Source organism: Nipponia nippon, unplaced genomic scaffold (genome assembly GCF_047370975.1).
Source record: "Nipponia nippon isolate SJK-2023a ecotype South Korea unplaced genomic scaffold, ASM4737097v1 scaffold_22, whole genome shotgun sequence".
Taxonomy (NCBI): Eukaryota; Metazoa; Chordata; class Aves; order Pelecaniformes; family Threskiornithidae; genus Nipponia; species Nipponia nippon.
Window position 1 is genome coordinate 6,848,310 of NW_028262339.1, and position 18,287 is coordinate 6,866,596.

General features: G+C 45.6%; 2 protein-coding genes across 9 annotated transcripts in view; one reads left to right on the forward strand and one right to left on the reverse strand.

Moving 5' to 3' along the window:
• LOC148055458 (dynein axonemal intermediate chain 1-like) overlaps window positions 1–10,532 on the reverse strand; it is a 36,947-nt gene extending 26,415 nt beyond the window's left edge. Inside the window, exons 1-4 of one of the 2 annotated variants that reach the window (XR_015705366.1) lie at window positions 10,426–10,532; window positions 7,322–7,540; window positions 3,038–3,118; window positions 1,344–1,470 (exon numbers count right to left, since the gene is read on the reverse strand). Coding sequence is in view for 1 of the 2 variants with exons in the window: in XM_087760409.1 (XP_087616535.1) it covers window positions 10,426–10,458 (33 nt within the window). In the remaining variant the exon portion in view is untranslated. The remainder of the gene's footprint in view (window positions 1–1,343; window positions 1,471–3,037; window positions 3,119–7,321; window positions 7,541–10,425) is intronic. The other variant, XM_087760409.1, reaches the window with a different exon arrangement.
• A 127-nt stretch (window positions 10,533–10,659) lies between these two features.
• LOC104008541 (protein FAM219A) overlaps window positions 10,660–18,287 on the forward strand; it is a 130,307-nt gene continuing 122,679 nt past the window's right edge. For 5 of the 7 annotated variants that reach the window (XM_087760301.1, XM_087760302.1, XM_087760305.1 and 2 more), the window contains exon 1: window positions 10,660–11,004. In XM_087760301.1, the coding sequence (XP_087616427.1) occupies window positions 10,945–11,004 (60 nt within the window). In that variant the 5' untranslated portion in view covers window positions 10,660–10,944. The remainder of the gene's footprint in view (window positions 11,005–18,287) is intronic. The other 2 variants (XM_087760303.1, XM_087760308.1) reach the window with 1 other exon arrangement.

Genomic DNA, 18,287 nt, shown 5'->3' on the forward strand with positions numbered 1-18,287 from the left:
CAGACGCATCCTTTCCTAATGCTATCTCATTAGACAATTGTGCTGGTTTTGGCTGAGATAGAGTTAATTTTCTTCACAGTAGCTAGTATGGGGCTATGTTTTGGATTTGTGCTGAAAACAGTGTTGATAATACAGGGATGTTTTTGTTATTGCTGAGCAATGCTTACACAGAGTCAAGGCCTTTTCTGCTTCTCACACCACCCCACCAGCGAGTAGGCTGGGGGTGAACAAGAAGTTGGAAGGGGACACAGCTGGGACAGCTGACCCCAACTGATCAAAGGGATAGTCCATACCATATGACATCATGCTCAGCAATATAAAGCTGGGGGAAGAAGAAGGAAGGGGGGGACGTTCGGAGTTATGGCATTTGTCTTCCCAAGTAACCGTTATGCATGATGGAGCCCTGCTTTCCTGGGGATGGCTGAACACCTGCCTGCCGATGGGAAATAGTGAATGAATTCCTTATTTTGCTTTGCTTGCGCGCGCGGCTTTTGCTTTACCTATTAAACTGCCTTTATCTCAACCCATGAGTTTTCTCACTTTTATCCTTCCAGTTCTCTTCCCCCCATCCCACTGTGGGGGGAGTGAGCGAGTGGCTCTTTTAGAGGCACTGACCCTCAGAATCCGCAAGTAACAACTATTCTCAGGAACTTATGCAGTGGTATCATTGTGCCTGACAGTTACCACTTTGAAAGGACACTCTTTCTGACACAACTTCTCCTTTCACAAACAGCAGAAATATGAGAAAAATCACTAAGTAGGTACGTCTTTCCCTGCTGAAAATTCAAACCTAGAATTGTTTACTAACAACAGAGCTTTTCAGCCTCTGATTAAGGTATGTTTGACTGAAAACCTAAGAATGGCAATACTAGCTCAGATCAAAGGTCCAACTAGCTCAATATCTTATATCTCACATTGTCCAGAAGAAGATGCCCTCGTAAGATTGTAAAAATGGGTCAAGTATATGATAGCTTCCTGAATGCTCACCCAGCCTCCAAACATTTCTGCTTTAAGACTTTAGGTCATGGCTGAAACTTTCAAAGCAGGCTAAGGAGTTTAGACATGTATGTCCAACTATTTGTAGTGGAAGATGTTTAAAAGACACTAAATAGCTCTGAAAATTTCAGTGTTAGTGTCCACCTGGCTTGAAAAGCATGCACTGTTTTCTACACTGTGGCAAACATCTGACTGATTGGGTTTTTTTCTGTTTTTGTTTCCCGAGAAGGATGCAAGCCAAAATAGGAGCTGTTCAATTCTATGGTGATGAAGCATGATCACTCCCTCATGTTGAGGTAGTGGTACCAGTGCCTAGCTGAAAATGTGGTTTCAGATAATAAGCCTACCTGCTGCAGTGCTTAATCTGATACTCTGCCATCTGCCTTCATCTGAATCTTTGAGTATCATGTTTCCATTCAAAGAGAAGCAAATGGCTATTTGATCCACATAGCTTATTGGCTTGTATGCTCGTTCCTACAAAGAGGAAAAAACAACAAAATTGGCATGGAAAAAAATATATTTTAAACCAGAAATACTGTGTAGCCTAAATTGCTAAAGCTAAGAAGTTCTGTACTGATAAATATGTTTGTTATTGACATATTTACACTGAATTTCTTCCAGCAGCTATTTATATCTCAGGACACTGAGAGCCATAAATTAAAAATACAAGGAAAAGAAGCAAGAACATGAAACCTCTAGTTCTCCACCACTACCACACCAAGTGAGTTTAAATATAGTTCTAGTGGATCTCTACTATACAGCACTCCCTAAGAGACTCTGATGTCCTGTTGTACTGAGATCCCTGAGTGAGTTGTTGTACCTACACAAGAGCAGCACCATACAGAGAGAGCTCTGTATGGAGACAGTACAGGCTCTTAGCACTGTGCCCAGGCTTATAAGCACTGCACTAATTCAGCTCTTTGAAGCTAGCTTGATTGGCACTTGCTTGTAGACCACTGTACAATGCAGGCACACACCTAGGCTCAAACTGTGTATTAAGATTTTGAGCTGCACCTAAAAGCAATCAGAAGCCACTGCAGACCACAGATGCTTCAATAGTTTCTTCTTAAAAATACGACTGCTTTCTGTACCGATCACAGCATAGCATCGAGCCCACTTCAGTCACTGTGGAGGATTTGAAGATATGGATCATTCACCACCTGTTTCTATTCCATAAATATGGAAAACATCAACTCCAAATAGAAGAGAAAGTGACCTTATTTGCTTCCACAAAACTGATTTCCTTCCTCTGGTGATCTCCTGTAATGGTTGGTCAAACTAGTTACAGTAGCACAGAGATGAGACAGGCTCAGGAATATTTTACCTAGTTGTCTGTTCTCTGCCTAAGGTTGGGGATAATTCAGTGCTAGAGCTGGAAGAGCTGTCCCTGTGTCCGTCCTTTCAGGGGGTGTAACCCTTTCCAAGGGAGGGGTAGGAGGCAAAGCCATTCTTCCACTCTCCCCCTGTGGCAGCCTGTGTCACTAGCTGTACATGCTAGCCGGAGGAGGCTGCTCCAGGGTAATGCAGCATATGTTCTGCACACGGAAATGTGAAGGTGTAACTCTTGGATGTTTCCTGGCAGTCTTTGATGCACCCTCCCCTGCTCACTCCTACTCATCATGAATAGAGCTTTTGTCACTGGTTTCACAAAGCACATTTCTGAGCACGCTTATAATTCAAACAACTGAATCTTGATGTGAGGATACTGAGGTATAACTGTCTTAAACACTGAATAAAGCATTGCCTTTTGTCCTCTAACCACCACAGAATGGAAAAAGTAATCACCTGAGATTAGCTGCAATAATTATGTTCGCTGCCAGAACTAGTTGAGTAATTGTTATCTCCTACTTCTGAACAAATATGTCAATGCTTTTAGACTTTTACCCCCTGCAAAAACCCTTTAGGAACCATTGGCAGTAAGTATGTAACAAGATGAAGCCACATTAAAAGGAAATTTACCTGGTTATAAATCAAAGGAAAACACAAACACAGTTAATTGCAAAAAATCTCACCATGGTTTTATAAGTCATGCCGCACTTACTTTAAAGCTGTAACTGACGATATTCTGGGGAGCATGGGGATTATTAGCTGTCAAGATGTGTGCAAATTCCTCTTTTAATTCCTTTGGAATGGAAACAAAATAGTATTGTAAATAAAACTCCACTGTTAATACAACGTGCAGCATACAAAAATCACCAGGTTCTTTACGCTCAGTTCTGTGATGTTCAGTTTGCTGCAGATACCTCACGTGCAGCTGATGCCTCCACAAGAACAATGCTTGAAGCCAAGCTAGCTCAGAGTGGAATCCAGAACACAGTCATCCCGCTTCCTACCATAGTATTTCAATGGGCTTTCTTGAATTCTTTAGCTGTCATGTTAATTCTTATCTAAGTTGTGGTAGCACTTGAAAAAATTCTACAGGGCAAGAAAGACAACCTGTGTCTTGAAGCATACACTGTCCAAAAATAGAGTAAACACTAAGCTCTGTAGCAGTGCTTGCAGGATTGACTACTGCAAACAAAAAACAGTACTAGTGTTAATTGTTTTCACTGCCTGAGAGGGGGAAGTATGTATAGCTTACCTTTGAGAGCTACTTGGAGGACAGGGAGCAATGCTAGAGTTTTACATGGCAGCGAGAAGAGAGAGACAACTGCAGTTGGAAGGGTGACCGACTACAATCCCACTGAACCAAGCTGAGAAGGAATGGCCATAAAACTGTAGGACACCTCCCTGTCCTGTGTATCAGACTCCCAATGGCCCCTGAAAAGCTCAGGGTTGGCTCTGGGGCCCTCCTTATCTGAGGGAAGCCCCGGCTCCATTCCCCTCTTGGATCAACTCCTTACAGTTACGTTGCCTTAAGCCCAGAGCTGTGCTTCAAAGCACATTCTCCCTGTTTTCCTGCTGACAGCCAGTTTAGTTTATACTGCAGATGCTGTATATTAGCAAGTAGGAGCTTATGAGGAGCGGCTGAGGGAGCTGGGGTTGTTTAGTCTGGAGAAGAGGAGGCTGAGGGGAGACCTTATTGCTCTCTACAACTACCTGAAAGGAGATTGTAGCGAGGCGGGGGTCGGTCTCTTCTCCCTAGTAACAAGCGATAGGATGAGAGGAAATGGCCTCAAGCTGCGCCAGGGGAAGTTTAGGTTGGATATTAGGAAAAACTTCTTCACCGAAAGGGTAGTCAGGCATTGGAACAAGCTGCCCAGGGAAGTGGTTGAGTCTCCATCCCTGGAGGTATTTAAAAGACAAGTAGACGTGGCGCTTAGGGACATGGTTTAGTGGTGGACTTGGCAGTGTTAGTTAACGGTTGTACTCGATGATCTTAAGGGTCTTTTCCAACCTAAACGATTCTGTGATTCTTAACGAGTATGAGTCTCTACAGAGATTCCTAGACTCCTCTCATAATTCCCCTTCATTATGAAAATTAAATATTCACTTCTACCATCTGCTTCCTATGTATTAAACAATTAAGCAGCCATAATGACTTTGACCCAGCATCCCCAAGTCTTGTTTCTAAAGCCCCATTGCTTGTTAAGACCTGACAATAAGAATTCAGAAAAGAAATATTTTCAGAGGAGAACAAACTGTAGCAGAGATGTGAGGCTGCGACTTTCAGTGTTGTTTCCCTTTGTACAAGCTAAGCCATGTAAAATTGCTGTTACTAACAAGGCATCAGGGATTATTTTTATTCCAGAAGATACATATTAAAGGTGATGAAAAATGAGCAGACTGATACATTTCTATGCTTAGAAAATGTGCCTCACTTTGAAATACAAATAGTATTTCAAGCACAGGCTTTACACCGGAGACCCCACAGCTGTAACATCTCACTACTGGTCAGTTAGAGAAATGTAGATATGCAGAACTGCAGACTGGGGAGCTGGACAAAGCTGGTTTTAGGGGTATCAAAGAAAACAAAAAAAATAGTATCTAAAACACACTTAAAAAGCATCATATATAGTAATTTTGGATGTAATGTGGAACACCAGACCAATGAAGAAAGAGAAAGGTGTGAAAGCATGTTAGCTAACATATAAAGAAACTCCAAGTGGGTCCTAGAGTTTAGAAGAAACCATCAACATGGATATCCTGTCCTTCCCAGCAAAGGACCCCAGATGCTGACAACTCGCCATAACATCCCCAACACTACCACTAATGACAGCAAAATGAAACCATCAACCTTGGGACCCAGAGAAGCAGAAGGATGAGCACAACACCAGAAAAGGGGTATAAACTAAGCAGCTTGCATGCAGCAATTTTAACTGCATTATTATTAATAGTATTATTATTGATTTTGGTTTTTTTGCACCTAAGTATTCTTTATTTTCTCTAATAATTAGATCTGGACTGATGATAATGCTTAGACTAAGATTTCAGTCATACTAACAATAAATTCTTAGTTTTATATATATGAGGTGTGCTTCCTCTTTGCCCATAAACAAGATTTTGAGCATAACAGAGTTTACAGACTATTTCAACAAAGAACCAGGCTCTGAAAGCCTTAAGTTTTATCCCATGCATGTTTTTACTCTTTATCAAAGGGTAGCTGAGTACCACATCCAGTTGTGTATGATTGGGAGAGAGTGTTCAAGGGAGGGGTCTCATTGCATCAGTTGGTGGGATTTACCCCCCGCTCCATTTGTCTCACGCCTACCTTACAGACAGATCCAGCTCCCTGACTGTCTACATGGAGCACGTGGCAACTTGCTCCAGGGCTCCCTGGGACCTAAGCAAAGTAGTTCCCTATGGCAGGGAGCAAGGACACGACTGACAGGACAGTTACAGAATCATAGAATCATTTAGGTTGGAAAAGACCCTTAAGATGTCACCATAAGACAATCAGACTACAAGGCTGAGCAATCACAGAATGCTCCTGCTAAGTTTACTGTATCTTCCTGAGCAGAGACATTATCATTCCCGCTTTCTCTGGAGCACAGCACAGAGGTTAACACGTAATCTGAAAAAAAGAGAACAAAGCTGCTTGTAGGATTCTAAGGGGAAGAGGGAGAGTCATTATAAGAGCTAGGCTTGACATTTCTCTAAAACTGCTTAATAACTTCCTGCTAGCTTTTTATTCTTGTTTTGAATATTAGCAGTCTCCATAGTAAACTGTCGTTCAGCAGAACAAGCAGAGAAGCATGGCATGGAAACAAAGCCAAAGGAAGCAAAGTGACTTCTAGCCTGCCCTGCAGCAGACATCCATTTACACACACTAGGGAGGCCAATTTAAGAGCTATTTGCCAACACATTTTATAATCTGTTTTCTGAGAGACACTACACTGTTTATTTTATATTCCATGGATGGTTTAATGCATGTTTAAGAGCCAACGAGCACCTTAAAAGCCTTTGCTGGCAAAAAAGTAAAATGTGGTTAATTGTAGACTGCATTTGGGGAGGAGGTCTCTTTGTTTCTCTTTGACAATTGCTGAACAGCAAAGAAGCTGCTTACATGTCAGTGGGTGCATGTTAAGTGTAACGATAAATGCCTCCCTGTCCAAATTCAGATTCTTTCTTAAAACTGCATAAGTTACCTGTTGCTGACAGTGGAGTTGACCCTAAGTGATAAGTCCAGCCAGTCTGGTTTTATGCACTGTAAATGCAAAGAAGTGTATGCAATGTCAGTTAAGAAACCATAGCCAAATCTTGCTTCTCCTTGGGGTGGGTTCAGTCGCACAGGTACACAGCAGCACAGGGTGCTCTCCACTGCTCAGACAAGGCTTTTCCTTGAGCCACAAAGCAAAGGCATGGAAGTATGGAACCAACACCTCCAACAGCATACCTGATAATCATGTTTAAAATAACTGCTTTTATAAATCTCAAAATTGTTGACCATTTCCTCTCACCACCCAGGACCATGCATGGGACTGACACAGGGCTAATGGGGTGCTGTTCCCTGCCCTATCAACAACTTCCTGCATGTTCTTGTACATGCCACACAGGTCAGTGTTTTTAAAGAATACTACGCTTCTGGGTGTCCTGCTTGTCATAATCAAGACCTCATTTTCAGGAGAGCTGAGAATCTAATTCTTCTGTTCCCTTCAGTCTGATTTAGGGATGTTGGCTTATGCCTTTACATAATTCTGCATCTTCCCAAAATGCTGTGGGGCTCAACTGCGCATAACACATTTCAGACCTGAAAGGAAGTATGTTATTGAAGTACAGAGCATACATAAGTATTATTATTTACAAAGCTGCATTGGGAACACAAAGATCCAGGCACATCCAATTATTTTAACAGACTTAACACTGAAACGCATTTCTTATTAATGTACACAAACATACAAGAGCCTAAAGATGCTAATTAATGATTCATCCAGAAGGCCACTACCTTTATCTCTGATGGCCAACCAGCTTTTGACATATTTTCACCCAAGAATATGGGAGATTCCATTCAAAGAAAAAGAAAAAGACATCAGGTGGCTGGAGATTGAACTGGAGGCTGAAGTCACCCGGATGAAGAAATGGAGAGTTAAATAAAGCAAGAAACTGATGTCAGAGGAGAAGGCAGATACAAGACAGGCACAGAAGAAGGGCAGGCAACCACCACCTGTAAGGGAAAAGAAGAAGAAAAAAAGAAGAAATGATCACAAAGCACTTGAAGAACACACAGCCATGAAAGCAAAGGAGGGGCTGGAAGTGACACACGGTAAAAGGGAAGGACTTGATAGTGTTCACGTAACTATCTTGGCTTTGAGAACAATCTCAGGAAGAAAATTTTCAAAGGGAAAGCAGTCAGCAACATAAAAATGAGGAAGCAGAACAGAACAAAGCAATACATAGGAAACAGAGGAATGAAAAGCACAGGGACAGGTGAAAAGAGCATAGTGCTAGAGGAGAATTTGCAATGAAAGGGACAAGGACGGAAAGCCTATGGAAATTATGCTCAGCAGTAAAAACAGCCTCACTGGCAAGTAGCAGGCTTGTTTCCTGCCTCACTATGAACACTGGCAGAGAGGAGGAATATATATGACAGAAGTGCAGGAGCTTACTCACTTATTTTCAAAGGAGATTTTCTTGTCAAGAACTGTGATCTAGACCTTGACTCACCAATTAATTTTACAGTGGTCATCAGGGCTCGGTAAATACTAATCATCAGGCCCCGATCAGGTGGTGAGTAGTGCAAAAGCACAGCCATCCACTCCCTGGACTCTGAAAGCCACTGAGATGTCGGCTATATTTTGAGTCAGGGAAAATGAGGCAAAAGCCTCTGGACTCCAGAGCCAGCTAGTCATCCACACAATTCCTCCACTGCAAGAATATTCTAGTAGATAAAAGGACATGAAACAGCAATCAGATTTAACAAGCTCAAGGCAAATATAGGAAAGGCAATACAGGACAAGTTAAAATTATTTTCTTTTAAGTTATTGTAATGAAAGTTATGTGAAAAGCCAAAAATCCAAAGAGTTTAAACAGTTTATGATGTTTCAAGAGCTTTAAAATAAATTTAATGCCTTTACAGCACATTAATTAAGTTTTTCAAATAACATGTGAATCAAAGCCTCTCTGTTTCAGAATATTTGAGATAACGGCTACTGAAAATGATTGAAAATATTTATGTGGAAATTCTAAAAATAAAAGAAACTGAAATTCAGTGCAAACATTTCATCACAGGTTTAGTTTATATCATTATTATTATTAATGGGTTTTACAATTTTAGCATAAACATCTTCATTATCTAGGACTGGATGTGGTCTTCGGTTCTGAATTTGTGCCCTCTGCAAACTTTATAAAGCCTTTTGCAACTTGATAATTACTAGCATTTCTTAGTAGAAGCATTAGGAATGTCACAGTGATCCTCTCTCTTATTCTTGCCTACTCTAAAGTCCACAAGCCCTTCTACCACGTGTGCAGAAATACACAGATGGCTCCCAGAGACATCAGGCCCATGCAGAACCATTTCAGTACTTCTGGTTTTCAGGCTCCAACCCTTGGTTGCAGGAGCAGGGAGATCTGATCTGGTTCTGCAATGTCAGCTCACGCTTAGCGGGGTTTATTAGCTCAGGCTTCAGAAGTCACATAGGTCTGTATAGAGTCTATACAGCCCTAGTGTGGATAAACCAGAGTCTAGATGAATCACCCTTGGGTAATTAGATGGGAACCAGATGATCAGCAAGGGTTGCTGTTCCCTCGTTGTTGAAAAAGCTCCTGCTGTCTGGACCCCCTCACAGGCCACTGGGATTGTCCAGGGATCTCAGCTATCACCTCACAGCTCTGAACCATCACATCGGTCCCTCTTTTTTTCCTTCTGCTTTCCTTGGTCAGTTATAGCTTTCTGGCATGTGTTCTGGACTGAGAAAGCAGGCTGCTTGTTCTCAGTCACTTCTGGGCCACCTATGCTAACCCTCTTTCCCCCACCCCAAAGATCAAATACATTGGGATTGACCTAAACCTGTTATGAAGAAGGTTTTATCTGCCAGGTCAGCTTCTGCTTTTAAATCAAACACTTTGGTACTCCAGTAGCAGATGAGATCCAGGAATGAATCTGACTGAGACTTTCATCCTGTGAGAGGATGCATGCAGACATGCCCATGCAGAGCCTGAAGGCAGACAGCGAGGTCTCACAGACACACATCCACCCACGCTGCTGCTCCCAGAGTAAGGTTAGGGCCATGAAGGTTAGAAGATGATGTCACTTCATTGTCAGAACTGAGAGAAGACCAAATAGTAAAACAAAAGGAAAGTGATAAAAGTTACAGCTAAGTATAATTGAAAGCATTTTTAAAAACTTTTTAAAAACAGGGATTTCAACCTGTCAATTCAGCATCCCTTAAAAATTCTCTGACAGACTGGGGACATCTCAAGCACATTAAAACCTGTCCTGGAAGGGAAGTGTCACGTGCTGTAACAGTGACAAAATGGCATGACATAATGATGTCCGAAGACCTCTGCAGTCTCACAGGGATGCAACAGTACAGTGACACAGTGTGGAGTGCTGTGGCTTTGGGATGCGCTGGTTTGCCTGAGTAGGGTGGCAATGCATAGAAGTGCCATGGAACATGCAGGGTGTCACTGGCAAGGTGATGACATACCTCAGTGCAGGGACAGAGCAATGCAACATGATGTAAACACACAGCAAGCAGTGCCAAGGAGGGGCTGTGCTGAGCCCCCGTGTCCCACCGAGCCCTGCGGGGTTACAGCTCTGCAGGGCACCCTGGAGGGAAACGAGCTGGGCTATGCATGGTGATGTAACTTGTGGTGGTGCTGGGAATGATGATGTCATTGTGGGCCTGGTGTTACACCAGTGACACTGCAGCACCCACTCAGAGCAGAAGCTGAAGGCAGCAGAACCAGAGCAGGGCCGCAGAGCGACGCTCCCTCGTATGAACCGCTATCCCCCCGCAGCAAGAAGCACTGCAGTGACGTCACCACAGCGCTATCACACGGGAGCGTGGCGTCACCTTGCTACGATACCCGCTCGGGACAGATCCTTACCTGCCGGTGCCTGTTGCCCGGCTTGGCTGACATGGCGGCTGCCGCAGCGGCTCTCTGCCACCGGCCACTCCTCACAACAGCCCCACGCCCTCCCGACCAACTACGGGCCGGAAGTTGATAGCGGCAACCATGGCAACGTGCCGGAAGCGGCGTGCGGCCAATCAGGCCGTCGGCGCTGGGTATTCCTTCCCCCCCACCTCCCCCCTGAGGGAAGGGAATGGTATGTCCCAGCAACAGTGGAGCAGACGCCGCAGGGAACTGAGTATCCGGGCCCCGGAATTATTGCTAGAGGCCCCGCCCTCTTCATGAATATGCAAATATAGAACGGGGCGGTAGCAGCCGCATCCGGAAGCGGTGCGGCTGAGTCACTTCGGCGGCGAGTGGTGGCGACGATGACGACGATGAGGAGGCAGCACCGATGATAAGGCAGTATCTGCGGTGGGCGGCGGTGTCGTCTCTCGGCGCTTGAGGAGTCTCCCCGCGTTCACTCTTCTTTCTTCCCGCCTCGCCTTCACCACCATGATGGAGGAGATAGACCGGTTCCAGGTGCCCGCTGTTCGCGCTGACATGCAGCTGCTGGTGAGGGGCGGGTGGGGCCGTGCCGTCTCCGGGAGCCGCCGCCTCGCCAGGGGGCTGGAGGGTGGTGGCGACGGTGCTGAGGTCGGGCCCGCGCGCCGCCATCGTTATGTAAGGGTCCTCCCCTCAGCGTCCTTGCTGGGACCGTGTTCATCGGTGGCTGCTGCGTCATCTTGGGGCGCCCGTGGTCACCGCTGCTCACCCGGCCTTTCCGTCGTGCTCTTCTTTTCTCCTTACCCCCCCACCCCGGCATCTCCTTGGGTGCTGTCGGTAGCAGCGGCGGAAGCCGCCCACGGGGACAGGCGGGCGGCAGCGGCTCTGCTCCTGCTTCTGTTGAAAGGTCGCTCCTCCAAACGCAGCGGCGTCCCGGAGCGCCCCGGCCTGGCTGGCGCCTCGGCCGGTGGGCTCCAGCGCCGGGGAAGGGAGTGCCCCGGGGGGGTGGGAAGCGGCGGTAAGACTGAGGAGCCCGTCCGAGGAAGGACGGCCAGCCAGAGCACCTGAGCAGCTGGAGGCGCAGAGGACTGGTGCGGTTCTAGTTGAGTCTTACAATATATGGGAGGTCTGGGGGAAGAATTAGACAGTGTTTGTGCGCAGTTTGATCTGAGAGGTGCTCCCCAAGGACGGGATACTTGCACGGGATGGGTGTTAAATACGTGTGTCTGGCGTGAGTTGTGGTATGAACCTGCAGGATGCTCTCCGTGGCTGATTTTTATAGCCATTGCTCTTAGTGCAAAACTGCTATTAGATACTCGTGTGAAAAATCCAGGTGTTTTGTAAAGAAACATCTCTGTCAAATTACAGTTTTGCTCACATAAAATTCTTCATGTAAAAAAGCAATCTGAGGGGTTGTGGTTTGTGGGTTTTTTATATCCCCCCCCCCCCCATGTCAGGGTATGTGTGTTTTCACTTTAAGGATGTTTTTTTACTTCATAGACACAATTATGCTTGGTTAATGAGCTCTGAAGAAGTTGACATAATGGTTACACTACTACATTGGGACCCTGGACAATCTTGCCAGAGAAGGAAGTGTGGGACAGGCGTGTGGGACTTTGTGGCTGCATAAATGGACAGGTAGAGTGGTCCTGTGCTTTTGGTAGCTTCTGAAATGACACTTATGAAGGAAGGCCAGCTGTCTGGCAGCCATGGGAGATGCTAGATCATCACCAAGTAGTCAAAGACTTCTTATGAGCATGTAGCCGCTTTGCTTTTATGTTATATGCTTGCTTGTGTGTGGTGTGCCCCAGCTGCTTTCTGCAGAACACTTGAATGTGTTTATCTGTTTGTTACCCATCTGGGAAAGGTTCCCTTACGTGTTCCTCTCTGTTTACTCCAGTCTGTCTCACTCTCTGCTTGAAGGTGCTTTGTTATGTATAACTTGGTGTCGTGGTTTAACCCCAGGCAGCAACTAAGCACTACACAGCTGCTTGCTCACTTCCCCCCACCCTGGTGGGATGGGGGAGAAAATTGGAAGGGTGAAAGTCAGGAAACTCATGGGTTGAGATAAGAACAGGTTTAATAATTGCAGTAAAATAAAATAGTAGTAGTAATAATAATAATACAATAATAATACACAAAGCAAGTGATACACTACATGATTGCTTACCACCTGCCGACCGATGCCCAGCTCATCCCTGAGCACTGATTGCTGCCCCCCAGTCAACTCCCCCAGCTTTATATACTGGGCATGATGTTATATGGTATGGAACAGCCCTTTGGCCAGTCTGGGTCAGCTGTCCTGGCTGTGCCCCCTCCCAGCTTCTTGTGCACCTGGCAGAGCATGGGAAGCTGAAAAGTCCTTGACTAGTGTAAGCACTACTTAGCAACAACTAAAACATCAGTGTGTTATCAACACTATTCTCATCCTAAATCCAAAACACAGCACTATACCAGCTACTAGGAAGAAAAATCAACACTATCCCAGCTGAAACCAGGACAGTATCCACCCCTTATTCCATACCATATGCGTCATGCCCAGGTCTTACCCTTTCCAATACATTCCAATTAATCACCACCACTTTTCCAGTCTTTTGATATATACACACACATAGAAAACATTCCCTTAGTCTGTGGGCTATCCCTCTATCCCTAGGGTCTAGAGAACAAGTCTTATGAGGAGCGGCTGAGGGAGCTGGGGTTGTTTAGTCTGGAGAAGAGGAGGCTGAGGGGAGACCTTATCGCTCTCTACAACTACCTGAAAGGAGGTTGTAGTGAGGTGGGGGTCGGTCCATTCTCCCAAGTAACAAGTGATAGGACAAAAGGAAACGGCCTCAAGTTGCACCAGGGCAGATTTCGGTTGGATATTAGGAAAAACTTCTTCACCGAAAGAGTAGTCAGGCACTGGAACAGGTTGCCCAGGGAGGTGGTTGAGTCCTCATCCCTGGAGATATTTAAAAGATGTGTAGATGTGGTGCTTAGGGACATGGTTTAGCGGTGGACTTGGCAGTGATAGGTTAACGGTTGGAATCGATGATCTTAAGGGTCTTTTCCAACCTTAACAAATCTATGATGCTATGATTCTATATAGCAACTAACATTATACAATTCAGTTCTTTGGCTATTCTCACCCAAAATAAAATCCCCTTGAGGTACACATCGGACTTCCCCATCCTCCCGCATCACCCACCAAGTGCACCCCGGTCCTTGAGCAAAAGCAATCCCACAAATGGGCTTACCTTTGCCCGAGGCAGGAATAACCCAGACTGTCTTCCCCATCATGTTTTTTTATGTGCACTACAGGGACTTTATCCCCCTCTACAGTACGTAACAGTTCTGACTGGGCAGGGCCAGCTCGATTGGCAGATCCCCTAGTGTTGACTAACCAGGTGGCCTTTGCTAAATGGGTATCCCAGTGTTTGAATGTCCCACCGCCCATTGCTCTCAGTGTAGTCTTTAACAGTCCATTGTATCGTTTGATTTTCCCGGAGGCTGGTGCGTGATAGGGGATGTGATATACCCACTCAATGCCATGCTCTTTGGCCCAGGTGTCTATGAGGCTGTTTCGGAAATGAGTCCCATTCTCTGACTCAATTCTTTCTGGGGTGCCATGTTGTCATAGGACTTGCTTTTCAAGGCCCAGGATAGTGTTCCGGGCGGTGGCATGGGATATGTTTCCAGCCATCCGGTGGTTGCTTCCACCATTGTAACCACATGGCGCTTGCCTTGGCGGGTTTGTGGGAGTGTGATATAATCAATCTGCCAGGCCTCCCCATATTTATATTTCAGCCATCGTCCTCCATACCAGAGAGGCTTGAACCGCTTGGCTTGCGTGATTGCAGCGCATTTTGCATTCATGGACAACCTGTGCAATAGTGTCCATGGACAAGTCCACCCCTCGATCACGAGCCCATCTATATATTGCATCTCTTGGTGGGCCCACCAAGCTATAAACGATCCACCCTTCTGTTGCCAGTCCAGATTGACCTGAGCCACTTCAATCTTAGCAGCATGATCCACCTGCTGGTGGTTTTGATGTTCTTTTGTGGCCTGACTCTTGGGTATGTGAGCATCTATGTGACATACTTTTACAACCAGGTTCTTTATCCGGGCAGCAATATCTTGCCACAATGCGGCAGCCCAGATGGGTTTGCTTTCCACTTCCAATGCTTCCCTACAAGATGACAGGACCCATCAGTGAACAGAGCATATTGCTTCTCATTTTCTGGGGCTTCCTACTTGAGCCTGTTGTGTGATTAATGTGACCCACTTAATCCACGTAGCATCAGTTGCATGATGTGTGACTTCATTCAGCCCACTGGTACCGTTTTGGGTCCTTGAAATAACCTCACCTGAGGTAGTCTATGCCAGGGATGCACAGAGCCTCTGGGCCAGTCACAATGGGGTGCTTCTGCCACTCCTTCCCGGTTAGGCTCACTTCAGCCTCCAATACAGTCAGCTGTTGGGATCCCCCTATCACTCCAGAAATACGGGTGGGTTCTGCCCCTTTATAGCTTGATGGCATTAGGGTACACTGTGCACCGGTGTCCACTAGAGCCTTATACTCCTGTGGGTCTGATGTGACAGGCCATCGAATCCACACAGTCCAGTAAACCTGGTTGTCCCGTTCCTCCACCTGGCTGGAGGTAGGGCCCCTCTAGTCCTGGTCATAGCATTCGTTACTCACTTCTTGTAAATGCGAATCAAAAATCCCTTTATTAAGATCAGAAGCAAAATCAGCCCTTCTGCTCTCTCTGGGGAACTGCTCCCTGGAAACCGGAGCAGCATTTTTTCCTGGGAGAACCCCCTTTTGTAGTTGTTTTTCCTTGCAACTCACGTACTCGTGCCTCTAGGGTCAAGGTAGATTTTCCATCCCACTTCCTCATGTCCTTTCCGTGGTCACGCAGGTAAAACCACAGGATGGCCCATGGTGTGTATCCGCTATATCTTCTCTCTGGAACAGAGGGATGCTTACTCTTAATGGCTGGGATGATATTGGCCCATACAGGTGGGGAGCAGGACATGTCCTCTTTGAATCACTGGAACTCCTGGGATAATTTCTCAGCTAGCGCGTCAGGCAGTTTCTCCACAGCCGAGATGCAGGCCTGTAGGGAGGAAGAGAGACTTTCTTAGTATTGTCGGAGTTGGCTAGCCATTTCATCCACCGTTGGTCCCTCTTCATCTTTCCAGGTCATTATTGCCAAAGAGTTTGCATACGATGATGGTGCGCTCTGTACAAACTTCCACCACGTGGGTCTTGTGCACTGGACTTCATCTGGATCTTTGGGTAACTGCTCGTTGTCCAGGTCACTATAAATCACTTCCAGCACAGCTAATTCCCTCTGGTACTGGATACCTCTCTGCATGGTGGTCCACTTGCCTGGGTGACATATAACATCTTCCTTGAAGGGACACCTTTCCTTCACGCCTGACAGGAGTCGCCTCCAGAGGCTGAGGGCTTGTGCCCCTTTTCCAATCGCTTTGTCAATTCCCCCTTCCCTAGAAAGGGATCCCAGCTGCTTGGCTTCCCTACCCTCTAATTCCAGGCTACTGGCCCCGCTATCCCAGCATCGGAGCAGCCAGGTGATGATGTGCTCACCTGGACAACAACTGAAATCTTTTCGCATATCTCGCAGCTCACTGAGGGACAGGGATCGGGTGGTTACCATCTCATTTATGGGTTCTGCCTCTTCCTCCTCCTGCTCTCTTGATGGCCCTGGCTCATCATCAGCCCTTACTAAACGAGTTGATTTTCTTGTGTATAGGGGTGACTGATACTGGTACGGGTTGGTTCTCTGGCGTAGCCGCAGTGCCTGTCGTTTTGTTGTCAGATCCAGAGACCTTCTCTTCCGCTTGAGGGTTTTGAATAGTGTTTAATAGGGCTCAGTAGGCATGGGCCAGGCCCCAGCACATTGCAGTGATTTGTGTCTCCCTAGAATGGCCAGGGTGACCACATACTTTTTCCAAATATTCTACTAATTTTTCAGAGTTCTGCACTTCAGGATTCTGCACTATCCCCACTTTCAGCTGGCATAGAGTTAATTTTCTTCCTAGTAGCTGGTATAGTGCTGTGTTTTGGTTTTAGGATGCGAATAATGTTGATAACACACTGATGTTTTGGTTCTTGCTGAGTAGAGTTTACACTAGTCAAGGACTTTTCAGCTTCCCATGCTCTGCCAGGTGCACAAGAAGCTGGGAGGGGGCACAGCCAGGGCAGCTGACCCAGACTGGCCAAGGGGCTCTTCCACACCATATGATGTCATGCCCAGTATATGAAGTGGTGGAGTTGACTGGGGGTAGTGATCACTGCTCGGGGACATGCTGGGCACTGGTCGGCAGGTGGTGAGCAATTGTACAGTGTATGACTTGCTTTGTTTATTATTATTCTGTAATTATTAGTATTTGTTTTATTATTCTTACTACTGTTCTATTTTATTTTACTTCAATTATTAAACTGTCTTTATCTCAACCCACGAGTTTTCTTCTTTTTACCCTTCCGATTCTCTCCTCCATCCCACTGGTTGTGGGGTGTGAGCGAGCGGCTGTGTGGTGCTTAGTTGCTGGCTGGGGTTAAACCATGACATTCATGTTAGCACTGAAGATACTACTGAGATTTCCAGTATATCAAACTGTGCATTATTTAGACTTGATGTACCAATCCTTGTTTTCTTGTTGTAGCTAGTGCTTTAAAAAAGTTGAGAACAAAATAATTGTCTTGTGAACTGAAAGGCTCTCCTGTGAAGGTCTACAAACTCGAATTAACCCTTAGCAGCAAGAGAAACACTTTTTCCTTATGGTGGAAGTGTTGAAAAATTGTTTAAGTATTTTTAGTGTGGTTGTGGTTTGTTTTTATAACTTTTAACCTTTGTGATGGGGAAGAAAACTATCCGTAAAAACTGATGTAGACTTGTTGCATGCCCTATTTGTGTGTGGTGTGTGTTTTGTCAAGTAGAGGCAGCAGACGTTACAAGACTGGCCCTCTTTATTCATGTTGAGGGCAGTAGGCATAGTAGTGAGATTTAGCAAGTTTAGAAAAGCTGTCGGCAGACAAAAAAAAAAATACTCTTAAGTATTTTCTAGAAACCCCATGATAATAGTAGAGGAGTGGAATTGGCATGTGCATGCACGTTTGCATGGCTGTGGAGTGACCAGAACCTGAAGAGGTGGTCTGGTGCAGCCCTGCTATTGCAGGGTAGGATAGTATATTATGCAGCTGTGATAGTAAGCTTAGGAAGTAGGTTTCTTTTCCCTCTTCAGCAGCCAAGAATTAGGAAATTTTTACAAAGGGATTTAACACTTGCATTAAAAGAATACTCTGAACCTGTGTGTCGGGGTTTCAGTTGATTTTTAAGTGATGGAGTTTATAGTGAAACCTTGTGTATGTGAGGGGCTGTTGCTGTGACTGGATGTGTGCGATTTTTTTCCATGTGCCTGGAAACGCTGGCATTGGGCTCATAAGTGGGACAGAACAAGTCTGGTACAGCATTTCCAGTGGCTTTGTCTGCTTTGTAGCTTCTGGTCTGTATCTTGCAAGTAAGGACTGGATGCTTGGAAGAATCCTTGCAGTTCAGAAGCTGGCTGGGGTTTATCATAGTAGTTTGCTTGGGTAACACAATTCTGCTGCTTTGTTCTATTAAAGTTACCATTTGTCCCTTCCCGCATCCCACACTTTGAAGTATAGAATAACATTAGCACCTTGGGACTCTTTTTTTTTTTCCTTTTTTTTTTTTTCCTCTCCCCTCTCTTCCTTCCCAGTATAAAAGCTTTCAGTTCCACATGGTCTGAGACAGATGGGTCATCCGATGTTGAAGGCCAAAGGAGTTGGGCAGTGTTTTCCTCATCCAAAGGGCTGA